At 44.3% G+C, this 20,038-nt stretch overlaps 1 protein-coding gene across 4 annotated transcripts in view; it reads right to left on the reverse strand.

The window, feature by feature from the left end:
* Nucleotides 1-20,038, reverse strand: part of LOC116661570 (dihydrodiol dehydrogenase 3-like) — a 34,686-nt gene that overhangs the window by 11,141 nt on the left and 3,507 nt on the right. The window contains exons 1-5 of one of the 4 annotated variants that reach the window (XM_032473973.1): nucleotides 15,818-15,823; nucleotides 13,221-13,222; nucleotides 3,563-3,655; nucleotides 1,040-1,207; nucleotides 68-184 (exon numbers count right to left, since the gene is read on the reverse strand). In XM_032473973.1, coding sequence (XP_032329864.1) covers nucleotides 68-184; nucleotides 1,040-1,207; nucleotides 3,563-3,646 — 369 coding nt within the window. In that variant the 5' untranslated portion in view covers nucleotides 3,647-3,655; nucleotides 13,221-13,222; nucleotides 15,818-15,823. Of the gene's footprint in view, nucleotides 1-67; nucleotides 185-1,039; nucleotides 1,208-3,562; nucleotides 3,665-13,220; nucleotides 13,223-15,817; nucleotides 15,829-20,038 lie in introns of those variants that run through there. The other 3 variants (XM_032473976.1, XM_032473974.1, XM_032473977.1) reach the window with 3 other exon arrangements.

Here is a 20,038-nt window from a genome sequence, read left to right on the forward strand (position 1 = left end):
ACTTATGCAAGTTACTAGACATTCTGACATAAGAAATAAAACACTTGTCATCACACAAACTGCCAACCTTCATAGCCACAGGAAAGTGAATAATATAGAGGTCCACATAGTCCAGTTGAAGATTTTTCAGTGACTTTTCCAAGGCTGGTCGCACCAACTCTGGTCGGAGGAAAGTGGCCCAAAGCTGCAGAAGTTAAAGAAAGAAAGCTGGGTCAAGTCAATACTTCGGGGGATTTTGTTTTTCTTCTTTTATCTAATAACTAGACATTTCTACTGTTTAGAAGGTGATTTAAAAAAAACTCCTTTTCTTTTTGAGGTTCTTTTGTGGCTGAACTTACCAATGGAAACTTTATTATTTGCTTGAAGTTAGCATCATTACATGTACTAACAATGGCAGGAAAAGACCCCAGAGATAAAAAGTGTTAGCAAATAATTATCGTGCCCATCATCTGAATTATGTTTGAGAGAGTTTAAAAGCAGTTCACAAGCTTGGGCAAATTCCATCAAACAACCTATCCTCTCAGGAATAGTTATTATCTGTTTGTTTATGTAACAGTGCTTTGAACATATTAGTATGTGCAGAACACAGTTTAAGACATATTGACTAGATCTTGAGTAATAAACAAACTCCCTCCTCTATCCCTCTCTCTTATTGATGGTGCTGAAAACTGAGATTCAGAATGTGAAGAAATTTTAGAAAGTCACCCAGATGATAAGGAAAGGTATAATCTAATCACAGTTCTCTGATTTATTAGCCCATGCTAAACCACACTGCTCCAGTCTAGGTTCAGAGAAGTGAAGTGACTATACCTTTAAAGCTAAAATTTAAACACAGCAGTGATGAGAAAGCAGTCATCACTCCCTTCTCTCTCTCTTTTTTTTTTTTTTTTTGAATACTTGGTTTAACATGTAAATATTGGGGTAATAAAAGTTCTACCAATGTGCACAACTCAGCAAACAGCTACTGATCTTATCACGTAATTGTTACTTGTGCACGATCACGGTTCACACATGGGCACACACACCACACACACAGCACCTTTGAGGTGTAGAATATGTCTTCTCTCTTCACAGTGCCGTCTGCAATCTTGCTTCGGATGGCCTGTCCAACCTGCTCTTCGTTTTGGTAGACATACGCACAGTCAATATGGCGGAACCCAGCACCTATAGCGAATTTGGTGGCCTCTAGAGCTTCGCTCTTAGGAACCTACATAAGCAACAAAGGTTGTACTTCAATATCCACACAATTAAGAGATTGCTGAGGCGCAAGCTGTGACCTCCCCAAGGCTCAACTTTTCTTCATGCCTTAGGTTCGTGCTGCAAGTGTGGTGATGAGCCCATAAGAGTCTGCCTGTTCTCTTCTGGTAAGTAATCAAAGGTAGACATCCAGGAACCCTTCCAACACTAGGCAATCACTGTTTGATCACTGGAATCAGAGGTCCCCAAGACCACCCTCATGCTCAGTGATTTGCTGGAAGAACCCAAAACACTCAGCCTGAATTTGTAGTCATGTATATGAATTATACTGAGAGATGTTCCCAAGCAAAATTATTATCCCCAAGAGGGATAAGGTGCAGAGTACAAAGCATCAAGAAACAAGGTGAAAGCTTCGAAGAGTCCTCTACCAGTAGCCACACAGCGTGCACCAAATTAAAAGGATGTCTACTCAGGGTGTACAAACCAATGTTTTCAAAATGCATCCATTGGGAAATGATACCACACTCAAGCTAGTCAACATAACCATCACCTCACACAGCTAGCTTTTGGGGTGTGTGGTGAAAACACTTAAGATCCACTCTCTTAGCAACTTTCAAGAACATAATGATATCACTTATATATGGAATCTAAAAAAAGACAAATGAACTTATTTACCAAAAACAAAAAGGAAAACAAAAAACCATACTCACAGACATAGAAAACAAAGCTATGGTTACCAGGGCGGGAAGAGTTGGGAAAGGATAAATTGGGAGCTTAATATTTGCAGATACAACTACTATATATAAAATAGATAAACAGCAAGTTTATACTGTAGAGCACAGGGAAGTGTATTCAATCTTGTAGAAACCTATAATGAAAAAGAGTATGAAAATGAATATATGTATATCTATGACTGAAGTGTTATGCTGTACACCAGAAATTTGCACAACATTGTAAACTGACTATACTTCAATAAAAAATTTAAATTAAATTGAAAATTTAAAAAAAATTTAAGAATATAATCCATCATCATGAGCTGGAGTCGCCACGCTGCCCTTTAGGTCTCCAGAACTTATTGATCTTATATCTGAAGGTTTGTCCTTTTGACCAGTATCTTTCAGTTTTTCCAACCTCTGTCCCCAGCTTCTGGTCACCACTCCTATCCTCTCTGCTTCTATGAGCTCAGTTTTTTTAGATTCCACCCATAACGTCATCATGCAGTATTTTCCCTTCAGAATCTAGCTAATTTCACTTAGCTTAATGTTTTACTGGTTCATGTGTGTGGTTCCAAATGGCAGCATTAACTTCATTGTAAAGGCTGAGTAATATTCCTTTTCTTTTTATGTATTTCAGAGTCCTTTGTTTTTCAAGGAAGTAGATATTTGGAATAACTGCTCTCTGCCGGTTCCAGTCATGCTCTTTCCTTCAGGGTACAGCCATTCAGAGACTGACCAAGAAGTAAATACCAGTGAGCTTCAGGGATATCCTGGGTCCTTCCCTCCCCTCAACCCACTCTGCACTACAGAGTAAACAAGTCCTGTCTTCAGTCTCCAAAATGTCTCTGAAGATTTCCTTCTGTTTCATAGACAAGAAAAGTGAGACTCAAAGTTTAAGGAAAAGTACCTTGTCCTACAACTAAATACTCTAGAGACAACAGGGACAGCAGCTTTCCGACTTCTAGCCTGGAGACTTGTACACTTTGCCCACCTTTTGTCCAAGGACTGAAGGCTATATTTTAATAAAATACATTGCAAAACCCAAGAATTGAAGCTTGGCCTGTATGATTGTAGCTGATTCCCTCCATTGATACTACATTTTCCATTAGGACAAGTTCCAGCAGAAACAGACGTGCAAAGCAAACCACGGGTGGACAATTTCTGGCCTGGCACCCAGCAGGCTACCCCACAGCAGAAAAGCAATTCCCTCTCATTAGTTTTCATTCATCTCATCTTCAAGACCTTTTATCTCAGACATTTCTCTGGGTCATGTCTTTCTGGAAGGGGGAAAGATTTCTTGAATTGCTGATACATACTGAGAAACTGCTTCATTGCAATCACACTCAAAGCAAAGCAACTGGCAGTCAGTGTTCATGGCAACTGAGTTTCATCACTTCCATCAAGCTGGGAAAGAAATAGAAACTGTGGAGAGACCCAGAATGATCTGGAGGTGACCACAGTTTCAGAAGAGGATGCAGAGTGAAGACTGAGTACTTTCTCCCCCGTCACAAGGAATGGTTCTAGGCTGGTTAGGCGAAGCAAGGGGGCCTCCCAGACTCACCCAGGAACTCGGTGAATTTACAGTCCAGGTTGTTTCCACTCATGCTACATCTGTTTTAAATCCTCAACCCTAAGATCACTATTGTTACCTCCTCAGGTGCAAAGGTGCCAAATCCCAGCACAGGAATGAAGCGGCCGTCAGTAAGTTCCCGACGCTGATGTTTGGGATCCATTGCCTGTGGCTCCTCTGACTGAGCAGACTGTGATTCCTTCTGCGCTCACAGCTTATAAATAACAGGAAGGTACCACCCCAACTGCACCGTCCAATTGTTAGCAAATATATTGTTGGAGGAGCAGGTTAAAGCAGTAACCATGGAGTGAGAAATATTTGAAGTAAATTAACTTATTGGTTTATTATCAGAATAATCTTAAGTACTATATAATGATAAATTCATCATTAACTTTTTGCAAAATTTTATCTCATCAGTTTAGTAAATAATTTTAAAATTCTGGAGCCATTTACATCACTGTTAATTATTGCACAAGAGTTGCTGAACAGCTATTGACCAGGTATTAGACTAGAAACTTTCACATACCAGTATTTTTTGTTTTCCTAATTATGAAGCCCAATCCTGGTCAAATATCAACTGAAACAACTATTTTACAGTCCATACACATACACACACACACATACACACACACACAATCACACAATTTAAAGGACGGATTAATGGGCATTTTTCAAAATGTTAACACTTAATAAAGAATTAAAACTTCAACTAAAAATAAATTTGCCTTTTTCCATTTCCCACCAGGAAAATTATTTTGCGTTACAGTCCTGGCACAGGTGAAATCCTGATAATAATATCAAATAGGACATCCTGGGAAACTGCCTGTGGAAGGTTAATTATTACTAGTTTTTGGATATCCTGTGCACTGTGTAACCAGACTGTTAGATTGGATACACATTTTATCTAGTTATATAACTTTTAAAGCTATCATGACATAAATGATAAATATTTTATATACTTTATTATCTTGCTCAACATTATTCATTAAAGAAAAAGCTGTAAACCAGTTAAATTGTAACACATTTAGGAGGAGTTAGGAAAATCATGACACACTAATACAAGGGAATGTTGTGAACCAATTAAAATTTAACATATAGAGCCATGTCAGCAAAATGGTGGACTAGAAAATAATGAATTCTCCAATAGAAATGTAAGGGGAAAACCTCAGAAGCTAGCTATAAAACTTTACATGAGCTCTGGAAAACAATCAAACAAAAATCTACAGCAACAAAGTGAACACCCAATTGGGAAAAATTCAGGATCAAAGTGGTAGAAGGTTTCACTGTGTCTGTACTCGCCCTTAGCACTCCCCTTGACTCATGCAGGGCAGTCTCGATGTGTAAGGGCATCGGCCCAGCTCCCTGTCCCTCCTCAAACCAGCAAGATCACAGAAAATCCTAATTGCAATGTTCCAAACCTATCTGGGTCTGCCTGAAGACCGGTGTTTGTTCTGCCCAACTCTAAGCTAAAACTGAAGGGCGGCTGGAATATCTCATTCCAGCTGCAGGGAGACCATACATACACAGCAGCCAGGGACAAGGGGTTAAAGGAGGAGACACAGCCTAGAGCGTGTAAAACTCTGAGCAGAACTGGGGTGTGGATTTGCGGGATATTAAGGGATTCAAAAAGCAGCCATGTATTCAGGGGAATCAAAAAGCCTCACCCAGGCCAGGCAACGTGCAGGCTCAGAAGGGAACTCAGGAGCCCTTCAGCTTTCATGTTGGGCTGATCCCAGGACGAGCAGCTTACCAGGCTAATTATAGAACCGTCATGACGTGGAACAAATCTGCAAAGTGTGGGTAGTCGGCTGCTGCTCTGAGTGCCCAACTATAAACACATAAGCAAAGCATTAAAAAAGGGAAACATGGTCCATTAAAAGACAAAAATAAATTAGCAGAAAAGTTTCCCTAAGTAAGAACAGGCATTGGAATTAGTAGACAAAGAGTTTCAAAACAACTTTCTTACACATGCTGAAGTGATTAAAGGAAAAAAATTGTCAAAGAACTAGAGGAAAACAGGCAATTGATACATGAATATAATGATTACTATCAAATAAGGTATAGAAAATATGCAGCTTAAGGCACAAGAAGGAAAAATGAAAGTATGTGAACAGGCACAAAAGGACTTGTAGGACCACCATTTGAACTCATACACACATCAGAGTCCCATGAGAGAGAGACAATGGGACAGAAGATTATTAACAGAAATAATAACAGACTCCCCAAATTGGATGAAGGACATGAATTAACAAATGTGAGAAACTCAAAGAACTACAGGTAGAATCAACACAAAGATATCCATATTTACATACATTGTATTCAAACTGATCAAACAAGACAAGTCACCACCTTGGAAGCAGCAAAGGAAACATGACTCATCAGGCAGAAGGGACCCTGGACACGTTATCAGTGCACTCCTCATTAGAAGCATCAGAGGACATAGGGCAGTAGGAGTGTGCATTTGAAATGACAAAAGAAAATAAAATACCCTGTCAATCAAGAATTCTACATCCTGCAAACAGGTCCTTCCAATGTGAGGGCATAATTCAGACAATCGTAGATAAACAATAGATGAGGAAGTTTATTGTCATTGGAACTGCCTCATGAAAAATGTAAAGAGTTCAAAGGAACAGATGCTAGATAGCAACTCAGAGCCATAAGAAGATATAAAGACCTCTGGTGTGGGTCAGTATAGGAGCAAATATAAAATTACTCATTTCCGCACGTTTGTTTGGTACCTCTAGTTTTCCTCGTCAACAAGATTTAAAAGATAAATGCATAAAATAATCATGGATCTATGCCAATGTGTACACAAAGTATGAATGTGAAATAAATGACATCAATAACATAAACTGGGAAAATGGGGACTGAACTTTACAGTAGCAGAGTTTCTAAGGCATGGCGGCTAAATTGTTATCAACTCAAAAATACTGATATAGCTTCACAATGTTACGTGTAATCCACATGGTGATCACAAGGAAAATAACAGTAAAACACAGAGGAAAATGAGAAGGGAATAAAAACATGTCACTACCAAAATAATCTAAACAAAGGAAGGTAGTACTTAAGGGACTTAAGGCATATTGGGAAAAAAGATTGAAATGGCAAAAGTCTTTTCTTTTCAGTAATAACTTTAAATGTAAATAAGTTAAACTCCACATTCAAAAGCTATCTATTGGCAGAATATATCTTTAAAAAATATATCAAGTTTCTATTCTCTAAAAGAGACTCACTTTGTATCTAAGGACACAAATATTTTGAAAGGAAAAAAATGGTAAAAGGTACTCCATGTATACAGCAACCAAAAGAGAACTGGTGTGACTAGAATAATAACACACTAAAAAAAAAGGCTTTGAAATAAAAATTGTGGCAAGAGATAAGAAAGATATTATACAATGATAAAAAGTCAATCCACCAAGAATATAGAGCAATTATGAACATACATGTGCCAGACATCAGAGCTCCAAAATATATGAAATCAACATTAACGGAATTGAAGGAGACATAGGCACAACACTAGCTGGAAACATCATCGCCCCACCTGTAATAACTGACAGAACAAGCAGACAAAAGATCAGTAAGGAAATATAAAGCAGCACCGCAAGCAACTGTATGCCCAGATATTGAATAGTGAAGGTGAAATGGAAAATTCCTAGAAACACACAACTTATGGTGACTAAATCATGAAAGAATGAAAAACCTGAGTGGACCTATATGTATTAAGGAGTTTAAATCAGTAATCAAAAACCTATCAACAACAACAAAAAAAAAAAACTCAGGGCCTGATGGCTTCACTGGTGAAGGCCACCAAGCATTTAAAGCAGATTTAACAACAATTATTCTTAAGCTCTTAAAAGAAAAAAAAAAACCTGAAAAGGAAGAAACACTTTCTAACTCATTCTATGAGGCCAACTTTACCCTAAGAATAAAGCCAGACAAAGACACTGAACAAAAATGAACTACAAATATTGCATATGATTACTGCTGCCAAAGAAATGCATCTACACAAAATACTAGACAACTGAATTCATCAACATACCGAAAATTATATACCATGGCTAAATGCGATTGTTTCCTGGAATGGAAGAACTGTTCACATGTTAGTTTTAGGAAAGGCAGCACCACATTATCAGGGAGAAGGGAACAAACCACATGAAACCACAGCTGGTGCGGAAAAAGCACTTGGCACAACTTGAGCCCCCACCAACCCCACCCACCCAGGCTGGTCAAGCAATGCCCCTGCGGACCCGCCAGCTTCTCTCGGGAGCCTGGAGGATTCTACTGGGCATTGCATTACCAGGAGACCGTGCAGCCTGGGCCTCTGGGATCCACACACTGTCCAGCACATCAGAGCCTGCCCTGGGGTCCCTGAAGGAGCAGCACACCCAGGGCTCACCCCCTTCAGCCCTGTCTCTGGGCATCTGGGTCCCGTGAAGGCAGAAGTCACTACATTTCCTGCCCTTTTCCTGCAAGGAGAACAAAAGATACTTCAGAGGTGATGAACAGAGACTTGATTGAGAGCAATGCCCGGAATTTGTGACCAAATAATAAGATAAATGACACTGACTTTCAGTACATTTGAGCAATCGTCCTTGACATCTGTTTCTGTTGTGAATGCCACACTTGTGTCATGTGTCAGCTTTCAGATACTGTCTGAGAGATCTGTGTGTCTGGAGGGTAAGAACAGTCTTCTTTTCTCCCAGCCCGGATCCTAGTTGTCATCGATCCCTACACTCATACAGGAATTAGGTTAAGCCTTTTTGACTTGTTTCTTTTGTATATCAGCTTTTAGACTCTGAAACCTCCAAGCAGAAATCATTTCCTGTCCCACTGGCATGGGCACACAGAGCAGCAGGACATGGCTGGACCACGGGGCTTGAGACCATGGCCACCTCTGTGGGAGCAGGTCCTGATGGTCAGAGAGACTTCCCAGGGTCTTGGTTCTGTATCTCAAATACAGTCAGCTCTCAGCTGTCATTTTCCAAGAAAGATGAAGTTTGAAATATAATCACTTCCAGGAAAGACAATGAGCTGTGTTTTGTTCTTATTCCTCTGCATTTGTGGATGGAAGTTTATGTGCCATGTAGAGAAGACTTTTCTGGCCATCAGATCAAGGACAACAGATGAACTTGCACCAGGCCCTGGAGGCGTTGTACTGATTTCTGTGTTGATGTCATAGCCTACACGTTTGCTGATATTATTAATTCGTTCTGACATTTCTTGCTTTAGCTTATGGTTTTGTTTTCTACATACAAGATCAGGTCATCTCAGAACAGAGATAAATTTACTTCTTTGGAATGCGTATTATTTCTTTTCCTAATTTTTTTACTGTAGCCAGAACTGCCAATGCCATGTTGACTGAGTGGTAAAAGCAGATAAATTTTCATATTATCAATCTTATGCAGAAACACTTTCAATTTTTTCAACACTAAGTATGATGTTAGCTGTGGTTTTTTCATATGTGGGCTTCATTATGCTGAGAAATATTCTTTCTCTTTCTAGTTTATTGAGTGTTTTTGTTATCATGAAAAGATATTTTCTTTATATTACTGGAAAGTAAACATGCCTTCTGATTCTCTGGAGGGAGACACACTCTCTGTATTGTAAGGCTGTTCATTGTACAAACAGGAAGGGCTGAATGGTGAAGGGTCGTCGGTGCCTCTGCAGATCAGGGGTCCAGAGATGTGCGAGACTGTGCGGGGTTCTCTCCCGTCGGGCACTTTCCCACCTGGAGCAGCTCAATCCTGCTGTCACTCAGCCTTCATCCTCCAAAAGACTGTGAACTCAAGACGTTTCTTTCTAAAGTTTATTTCCTGTCTTTGTTATTTACTAAGAAAACAATGTCTGGCAAATGAGGGTTTTCAACAAAGGTTTCCTGAGTAAACCAATGAATGAATGGCGAATTATACAAGATCTCACCAAAAGCTGAATCCAGGCAGATGATTACAAAATACATAAATAATCACATGCACAGTTTACAACAAGCAAAACATAATGCTGCTTTGTAAAATAATATCTGATAGTCTTTAAAACTACCTAGGCTAAATTAAAAGGTAAGTATATAAACTGTAAAGAGGATTATCTTGATTTGTAAATAAACACGTGCATTTGTATTGGGGAAAAAATGAAGGCAAATAAATGTGCTATAAGCTTTTTAATGAGCTAAACACAGGTGATCTTTATTTTTTACTCTGTTTTCCACATTTTCTGTAATTAGTATGCATTATTTTAATTATCAGGAAAAACAAGAATCCTTACTGTAAAGTTTTATTATTATACAATTTTTATAAAAAAAAGAAAGGCAAGCTTTCTGAAAGTTCAGGCACTTCTTTTCATCCCCTCCACCGAGCGCAGAAATCCTCTCCACAGCCCACGGCAGGAGGCACGGTGGAGACTCAGAGTCAGTATTCTTCGGAAAACGGGTACTCAGGGTGACCAGCAGCACTGAAAGAGAAGGAGGGACAGTCACTCATCAACTCTGTCCTGCTGTCAAACAGGAGCTTTCTCTGCGTGCAGTCAGGATGGGCTAAAAACACTAAATTTACAACCACGTCCCTCCTTCTATCCCAACACACGTACACGCAGGCGCCTGGTCCAAGTGCAAACGGCACCTAAATGCCCACCTCCCACGTTCAGGTGTAATATTAACTCCACAGTGACAAGTATTTCACTGAGATTAGAGTTTATAGGAGGTGCAAGGTCTATGGCTAAACGTGGGGGTCGGTTCGGCCCCAGGGGAAATCCCTGACCCTGGGTGTTGAGAAGGATCTCAGTTCAGGACTTTGCTGCTCTTTATCACATATTCATTCAACAAATAAATACTGAGCACCGCCAACAATACCGGGGCCTCCGCTAAGGGACTCTGGTCTATTCAGGAGGGAGCACGTCCACCTGAATGATCGCACCTACGAAATGTGAAGTGCTTTTCTGAATGTCTGGTTTATGAGAGCACTGGTTATTCAGGAATTAGTGTTACTGCGGTTTCCCTTTATCCCCATGTTCTCATTTTTCTTTCTAAATTGCTTCTTTCCAAATCAGCTCAGTAACAAGTGTCTTCTGGCTAATTCCACGTGACAAGAGCTGTGCTGTTGACACAGGATCACAAAAATCAGGAAGTCTAGTCATTCAGAGCCTGACAAGGGAGAACAGAGTCACACGTGGAAGCCTTTGAGTACAGAAAACTCACTCTCCACTTTTTAACCCATTTAAACTGTCTTTTCTCAGAATCATGTTACACCTCTACAAACAGGGAGGAGAGTGTTGAGACCTTTTATTTGAAACCAAATCTTCGTTTTATCATAATATGTATTTCTCTTCTCTCTAAACTCCCTTGCACACTTCTCTCAGTCTGACGAGTCTTCCTTCTCTTCAATCCTGACATCCTCCTGCAGGAATTCAACATGGAATTCCATGTGCGTGAATAAGTCAAAGTCAAGGACATAGCGGTTCCCCAGGGGAAGGTCTCCTGATGGACAAGACAACACTGAAGTAAGTCTTGAATCAAGAAACAGAGGAATGCAGATGACCTCATCTGGGTGTGTGCGGCAGAAGACACAGCAGACGCTGCCTGGAGGGTCAGTGAAGTTCACCATCCATTTGTAATTCAGTTTGGTGAGATCACAAGGAAGAGAAAATGGAGCTGGATGCGGGGAAAATGCCAGTGAGATGTATTTGGAAGAAATGAATGGTGTCTTGAAAAAAGGAAAAACCCATTAAGGAGAAAGCCACCAGACATTTAGGGGAGGGGGTGGCAGCGGGGCTGTAATGTGACCTCACAGCACCACACACACTGACCTTCATGGACCCTTAAACCATAAAAAATATTATTGTTACGTTTTTCAATTGTGTTAGAATAAAATAAATGTAATCCTGGTTTGATTCACTATTACACCATCACTATTAATATAATCATTTCCTGTGATTTTGATAAGAATGAAAAGCGAAACACTCTCAGAAGTCCGTAAAAGAATAGAGGGCTGTACACACTGTGCCTTCCTTGTCTAATGGGTGCACCATTCCTGACAGGAAACACACCAGGCTCAGAGGTTAGAGACATACAAGTAGTGAATTCACCATGATGTGGGCATCGGTCATTCTGCCCAGGAGCTGTCCTGGGTCCCACTCACGTTTCTGTTGGGTCAAAGACTGAGCCCCGGAGAAAATCTCTGATCTAAGGTCTACAGGAAGCTCCTGGGTTACTGCTATACTGGGAATCAGAACTGCATTCTGGATTTAAGAAAGCTTAGTTCCTCTGTTGACAGGCCTGCTGCAGAAAACAACGCATGAGAAGCAATCTACAAGTCAGTTACAAGAGTAATTTTAAAAATCGAACATTTCTGCCGAGGCCATCCATGACAGGGCCTGAACTCCTGTGAACGGACCGAAAGTCGAGCGTGCCTGTTCCCCGGCGCTCAGCCAGGCTCACTCTCATCAGAATGCCTGTGCCTGCCGTCAAACCTTGCTTAAGCTCAGCTCACCTCCTCCTTGAAGCCTTCCCAGATCATCCTAGCTCACATCAGCCTCCCTCTTTCTGAACATCTCAATTCCTCCTGGCATTTAGTGATATAATATCATCATGAGAAGTGGAAGTACCTTCCGTGCAAACTCCCACTGTTGCTAGGATAGATTTTAACAGCAAGCAGAACCTTGGTCATGATTGTTGAATTGGTTAATTATTATATTAATTTTTTTTCAGTGTTTTTATTTTTTGGAGGAGGTAATTAAGTTTATGTTTTTTAAATGGAGGTGCTGGGGATTGAACCTAGGACCTCGTGCATGCTAAGCATGCACTCTAGCACTGAGCTATGTACCCTCCCCCATAACCCCCCATAATATTAATATTAGTAATTACACATAGGATCTGGATTATTTGGAAAGCCCATAAAATTGAAAGCTTTGTAACTCCTTTCTGCCTACCAGGTCAAACACTAGATTATTTATTCTAATATTTATTTCAGCCTCCGAAGGGACTAAGATCGATATCCTGGCTCGTGTACAGCAGATACAGGAGGCTGTCTCTCGGGCAGCATCGGAACTTCTGTGGAAGAACTGAGAGGACAGGACCCTGGAGCCAGAGCCAGGAAACACTCTCGCAAGAGCAGGTGGTCACAGAAAGAGGAGCCTGGAGAACAAAAGAGCTGATAATGGGATGAGCTGCTTCCACCCAAGGGAACGACCTCACCTCGCGGGATCTGCACTGCCCGTGGGTGTTGCCTATTTAGAAATCCTGCCTCAGCCGTCAAGTGGCATAATAGTGGCTTCTTCTACAACAAAAGGTTTTGATGAGGGAAATTCTCTGGCAGAGACTTCCACCGCCAGCAAATCCTACAGCAAAGCTGCTGCGAGGTAGACCTGTTGGCCAGCCTCTCCCCCTCGCCCAAGTTCATCAGGAGCTTCCAACCAAGAGAAGAGTGGCCCTGAGGCAGCAGAGGCACGGGGAGCCCGACCGTAGACTCTGAATGTAGGAAATGAGGAGAAGAAATAGCGCCTACCTAGGATAGAAATCAAAGAAGATGATCCCTGAGAAGTACTTAAAATGCATGGTAAATATTCAGTATACATTAAGTAACAGAAATAATAATAACTAATAATAATAACAATCCACCCAGAAGATTACCCCCAGAGCCCACAGCTTGTCACCGCGCTTAGTGCAAAGCTGGAGATGGCGAAACAAAGACCCAAATGGGTCCTTCCAGATGAGCGGGCTGCGCCAGGCACAGGGCCGCCCGTCTGCTGACCACTCATAACCTGGTGCTTGCGGTGGAGGAACGTTTCAGTTCGGCGGTGCAAGGGTCTTAGCCAGGCCGCCCGAAGGCCCCTGCAGCCTCACTGAGCGCGGGAACAGGCCAGCTTGCTGCCCGAGGACCTTACGTTGGCTCCAGTGGGCTAGCTCGCCTGGCCCTCTGGAGCAGAATGAGGCGTGGATGGACTCTGCCTTAATGTCCATTTAAAGAAAGACCACAACTCATTTCCAGCTGTAGGCTCTCAGAAGTCTCACAGTTATTAGGGGGGAAAAAAGCAATGATTATGCACATAAATATATTGGCACCAGAGGAGATTTTGCTGAACATAACTCTTAACTTTCTCACCCACAGGTTCACACACACACGCACACCATTCCCAGTCGCCTCTCCCTAACCAGCCTTTACTGTGGCTGTAGATCCTTGCCTCCATCAACTGAAATAAACACACAGCCTAAGGGCTGAGAGTTATGTGTTATTGGGCAGACACTTCTGAGGACGAGAGCCTTCGAACCTGGGCTGACAGCCTCCCAGAGGGCTTCCTCAGGCCATTTTCGGGGTAGTGTTTGCTACTTCTCGGGCTGCCATACTATTATCCTTTATCTCCCCTGGTTTCTGCACCAAATGCAGACACACCTTATGATCAGCCCTGAGAGCACGAGCCATTAGGGGCTGGGGATGAACAGACACACATCACTATAGATAAAAAACAAGGACCTACAGTAGAGCACAGGGAACTGTATTCAATTTCTTAGAATAACATATAGTGGAAAAGAATCTGAAAAGAAAAAAAAAACATGTATGTATATTTATAACTGACTCACTTTGCCGGACACCTGAAACTAACATTGTAAATCAACTACACGTCAATAAAAAAACCTAGTAATAATAATTTTAAAAAAACACAAGTACACCAAAAGCCCCTTGGCCAGTGGCCCCACTCCCTGCCTCCTGGGAAGCTGGACCCCAGCCTCAGAAACACTGGAAGAAAGTTTTAAGAAATAAAATAAATTTTTAAAATAAGAGCCCTCATTTTCTGAGCGTCTTTCCAAGTAGCGGTGCCAAGAGAGAGAGCCTGTGAGGCGAGCCAGGGTTGGCCTTTCAGCTGCCTCGTGGGCTATCAGAGATCTTTGCTCACTGTGAGTCAGCAATATTTCTGAATGACAACAGCTGGGGTTAATGGAACAGAAACTGTTTTAGACGGTCGTGCTTGGTGAACAAGGATACTTCAGTGAGGACTGGGGTAGAGGAGAAGCGCTCTCAGGGATAGCTTCCATAGGAGACCCTAAGCAGTTATGACTTCTCACGGAAACATTACCTGTTGGTGCCGGTTGGTGAAATACAGTCGTCCTCTGTGCTCCACGCAGATGGGGGAGAATGTTGGGTTAAGTGAGTGTCAGACAGTGAACTGAGTGGGTAACTAGACCCGTTAAAACTTGCCCCAGGGGAATGCAAACATCCCTTATCATTAACATGATTCAGGCCACTTTTACCAAAAGTTGGGATTGGCACAGGTAGGGCTACGCAGGATGTTGTAACTGGAATTCAATTCAGCAAATATTTACTGAGGCTCCTCTCTGTGCAAAATACTGTTCCTAATTTTTTTTTTTCAGGTCATGCACATAAGAACAAGCCTCAGTTTTGAAATTTGCTTTTGCAGGACTATAGCCTCAAATCTTTCCCTGGCTCTAAAGTGACAACAACCTTCTTTGAAACAAGGACATAGGAGTAATTTTGCTAAATCTTGAAGGCCCTAGTCTAGAAGTGAACCTTCCAAACTATGGCCTGGAGGATCGAGGATGGCACCTGTTGGAAATCCATCAGGAGCTTGAGCGCAGATGGCTCGGCTGCTGTCTCGGTTACAAGGCACTTGGCCAAGGGAGCCCAGCAGGGTGAACACCTGGCTCTTCTCAGGTACTGAGCTCAGGCTGGCCCAGGAGTCCGTGTTCTTCACCCAGACCTTCCCACGAACGCATGTCAGGGAATCTGTGCTAGTGGAGAGGAGATAAGCCCAAAATAAAGACACTCTGACTTCAGACAATGGAGCTGCCCCTTTGCCCCCCAAAATCTAGCTAATTTAAGTTTCCTGAGTTTTCTGCTCTCCCAGACCTTATACAATTCATGCAGTGTGGGAAGAGCAGAGACAGAGCCCCAAAATAGTAATCAGGAGACATGCTCAGGATGTGAGCAGACCCAGGTCTCTCTCTGCCCAGGAAAGGCTAAAACTACATGAGAGCAAAGTTCATTCTGTCCAGCGACTGAAGAAACAATCAAAAATATCTTTTGTTTACAATAGCCAAGACATGGAAACAACCTAAATGTCCACTGACAGATGAATGGATAAAGAAAATATATATATAGCGGAATATTATCCAGCCATAAAAAAGAATGAAATAATGACATTTGCAGCAACGTGGATGGACCTAAAGATTATCATACTAAGTGAAGTAAGTCAGACAAAGACAGATATCAATTATAAGTTATTACAAAATATTGAATGTAGTTCCCCGTACTGTGCAGTAGGACCTTGTTGTTATATTTGAGGTTTTCCTCTACAGCCCCCCCAATCTGTCATTCGTCCCCACTTAGGGCACGATCAGAAGAGCTCTATTTCAGCCAGAAGGATTTCAGCCGGGCACAAAGAAAGTGATCCTGACCCAAAAATTGCAAAGAGAGGCTCAGCGTCCTCCCTCACGGGGCTGAAGTCCCGGTGGTCTCCCCACAACTCGCATGCCCCTCTGGGGACTCGAAGGAAACACCCCTGTCCAGACAAACGCTACACGACCCTAATGCTCTGAACGGATACACCGCATTTGCTCTACCGGGATCTTCATCACCCATATTTGCTGGAACAAAGCAAAATAAACTTCCACCAGAGAGTCAAGCCTACACGGGCTTTGCAACACATTTTAGTCAATGCTTCCCTCTAGCGTGTGGCCGTGGAATTACAGGACTGGGACCCTAAAGGGACAGGAGTTTGAGGAAAACCTAGAGGCCATTTCCAAACTCCCTTCAGCTAGCTTACTTCACTGGTAAGGACACCAAAAGCCCTGGGTGTCACCCCGGGTCCCCCAGCCATGGCCGCAGAGGTGACTGGACGGCCGGATCCTTTGCTGCTTCGTCAGGTGCTAGCCCTGACGCAGGCAGGGTGGACAGTGTAACAGGGCTCCGTCCAGGCTGCCCTCTCCCTGTTGGGCTTTTAGAAACTCAGCAAAACCACGAAGCACACCACTTGCACCCTAAGAATCGAAAATAGAGGTAAAGACGGTAAACTGGCTCAAATGAAACCAGTCTTCATCCATGCAAAGCCAGGGCCCTTTAATTTGCCTATGAAACCAGCACAACTGAAGAGAAGCACGGACGAGGGATTTGAACCCAAGTCTGTCCGGCTCCAGAGCCCAGCAGGGCATCACCTGCCTCCTTCCCTCAGTCACCTCCATTTCTAGCTGCCCGGGGCTGCAGCTGCCCAAGCTCCCTTCCCTCCCTTCCACCCCCGGAAAGACATCGGCTCAAGTTCTCCAGGTCTTATGGTCCATACACGGTGTCACCAACTAACGTGAAAACCCAACTCTGACTCGTGGGCTAAGAGACAGAAGAGAGTGAGGGCTCCCACCGCAAACACCTTTCCACATGAGCAGTCAGGCGCCGGCCTGTTCTGGACTTTACCCAAGCTTTCGTATCCTGATCTCACTGCTCCTCTTTTAAAAAGTTCACCTCCTGGCCTCTTGAAGCGTCCTCAACAAGGGTCCTTGGTCCCTTCCCCTTCCCTCTCCCTCTCTCGTGTGTACACGTCCTGCAACGCTGCAGATTTAGCCAGGAAGTGGGATGGGCATCCAGACCGTGGGCTTTAGAACCAGGTGGACACAGGTGTGAATGTCAGGTCCACCACTGACTGTTCACTGCTTGAATTACTCAGCCTGTATGAGGCAGGAAATACCGCCCTTCCTGGGAGGCTGCGGAGATTAAAGGAGACCATATCTGGGTTCGCCCTGTGGTGGACGAGCCACACGCTAGTTACCGTTACAAGACATCACACCGTGAGGTCGCGCTGATGCTGGGATGTTTGCTGGTGACCAGGAGTCAGGGCTAGACTGGAGGCCTGAGGTTCGAGAATTTGAGAGTGACCACCTTTGGGACACACTGCGGGGAGAGGCGATGGGTCCTGGGCCCTGAGTGTTCCTACACTCTCACCAGGCACACTGAGAACTCGCGGCCTCACTGCTCTTTTCCAAGGCTGTTTCTCAAAGTTGTGTTCCTGGCAGGCAGCCTTGCTCCCCGGACAACAGGCGTGCTTCCACTTGCTCCGAAGGTGGTGTATCCTCCAAGCTCGGTGCTCCTCTCCCACGCTTACCCCTCTGCATGCGGGAATCCATCCAGACCCCAGAGTGGCAGTGGTGCTGGCGGGTCAGGAGAAGCAGGGAGAGAGAGTGGGCTATGAGATGTGACAGCATGGAGGTGGCTGGTGTCCTTGAGAAGAAGGACTGCATGGAACGGGGGAGGAGAAGCCCCACGGGAGCAGATTTAAGAGAGGATGGAAGGAAAGCAAGTAGGGATATTGGATATTTTTCAGGCAATTTTGCCAGACAGAGAAATGTGAAAATGAGAAATCTCACTTGCTCCCTCCAAGAAAACCTGCTCTGAAATAAGTTTCTCTATGAAGTACTGTATAATCTCATACCTGTGGGGACAACTCATGAATGCCACCGTGCTCTGTTACCCACAAGATATTCACCTTTTACAAGAAACAAGGTCTAAGGCCAAAGCTGTCACTGCTTTCTGTTTGGGCCACAGGCCAACGGAGACAGATGTCGCCCCCTAACACTGCAGTTGCCCGGCCACTCCGGTGGCTAAACCACATTCCACAGCCAGCAGTCTGAGGCTCTGGGGCGCTCCTTGTCTGACTGTCCCTCAAAGGGAATTTTAAGTGCACTCCAAAGACTTGGGATGGCAGATGCTCATTGGTTAATATTATCGGACACCAGGAAGAGCCTGAAATAGCAGCGATTAACTGTCATGACCTTGGAGAGCACATTCAATGATAACCAAGCGCCCTACCACTTCCCAGAGCTCATGAGAGAATAGCGCTCATGAACCCACCTTCTGGTGCTTGCTGGAATCACGGAGCTTCTCTGCTCATCGGGGCACTCACACCTGCGCTAAGTGTATTCAAGAGCCAACCTCAGTAGCAAATCGGCTGTTCACCTCCTCCCCAAACGGCAGGAGCTCTGACGTTTTCCTCTGCCCCAGGGAACTCTCTCTTTCTCCCCAGACACCGCCAGTGTTCTGTTCTGTATCTAGGACAGGAGAGGACGATTTAACTGGTGAAGGGAAGAAGAAAGAGGGTTTTAAAATCACCCGGCTAGCCTGAATCTTAGAGGTGGCCCAGACAAGCCCTCTTTCCTATTTTACTAATGTAATAAGTAATTTACTACTTCACTGGCATTTACTAAGGCCCAGAGGAGTTGGGTCACTCTCTGGAGCTCAGCTGGAATGTTAGTGGCAGAGCCGGCATGCTAAACCTGGTGACCTTGTGCTTTTTGAAAGATGTCACACTCTCGCAAAGGGCAGTACCGTCTGGTGAGGCCCCAGGCTTCCCAGCTCAGATCCCAGCCTGACGCAACCTCCCAGCCTCTCCTCCACCTGCAGGAAACTGGACAAGCTGCTTATCGTCCCTGGGCAGCACCTCCCAGGGGCCTCAAGCTAAGAAGACTTAGCTCGTCCTAGCAGCAGCACCCAACACATGTTAACTTCCTGCCATGGCCTCCCGGAGACGTTCCAGTCCAAGGGTTAGACGATGATTCTCCCCAGAAAGAGCCAGCATTAAGGGAAAAAATGAGAAGTCTAGCAAAGTATGTGCTAGTGACAAAGGTAAACCATAGCTGTGAAATCCCAGTAATAATGACTCTTCACTGCAGGACAAAAAATAACAGGCAGGCCAGGTTTCTGCCCTCGGGGGCATCACCGGCTCACCCCAGGCTGGGTTCTCCAAGCACACAAGCATCCCCTTTGGGTGGCTTCAAGGCTGAGGGAAGAGAGGCCAAGTGCAAAGTCCCTGGACAGATGCCCGGCAGCCAGCAGAGGGGGTCGGGGAAGCCATCTGACCTGAACCAGGTGCCCAAGGCTGGTGTCTACATGGAGCTCAGGGCTGGAGGGGCCACAGAGGGTGCAGCCCCGCCAACAACAGCCCCGAACAGCCCCGAACAGCCCTGAGGGTCCCTGGGAGAGAGTCAGCAAGGAGCTGAGAGCATCGATGCCACACCAGGTCACAGGCTCCTGGTCCCACCACCCACCTGCCAAATCTGAAATCGTTTTGCTGAAAAGATAACAACCATGCCAGGAGATACTGTAAGAGTTGTGTCAACTTAACATACACTCCCTGAAGTCATTTTCCACACTCTCTCAGTAACTGCCTTTACTTAGGGTTTTTTTATCCACTTTTTTCTGTTTTTTCACTTTGATACGCCTGGACATCACTCCAAGCCTCTCCCATGTATGTATACATGAGTGTTGTTGCCCAGCTAGCGTTCCCCTCCAGACAATGCGGATGCAGACAGCCGGACCTGAAGCTTCGCCTCCGCTGGGAGCTCAGTTACCCAGAAGAGCGTCAACTGTCTCATTAACTCTGTGACCATCAGAGCTGGAAGAGCAAACGCAGCAGCTGGACAAGTCATATTCCGCCCAGCCATTCGCCAGGCTGAGGGCCGAGGCCTCGCTGCCGACAGGTGGTAGTGGGGCGGGCAGCGAGCTGTGGGCATGTCCCCTCCAGCTGAGCAGGGCCTCGAGGCCCTCTGGGTCTTCCTTCAGGCAGGACTCCT

Source organism: Camelus ferus, chromosome 35 (assembly GCF_009834535.1).
Source record: "Camelus ferus isolate YT-003-E chromosome 35, BCGSAC_Cfer_1.0, whole genome shotgun sequence".
Taxonomy (NCBI): domain Eukaryota; kingdom Metazoa; phylum Chordata; class Mammalia; order Artiodactyla; family Camelidae; genus Camelus; species Camelus ferus.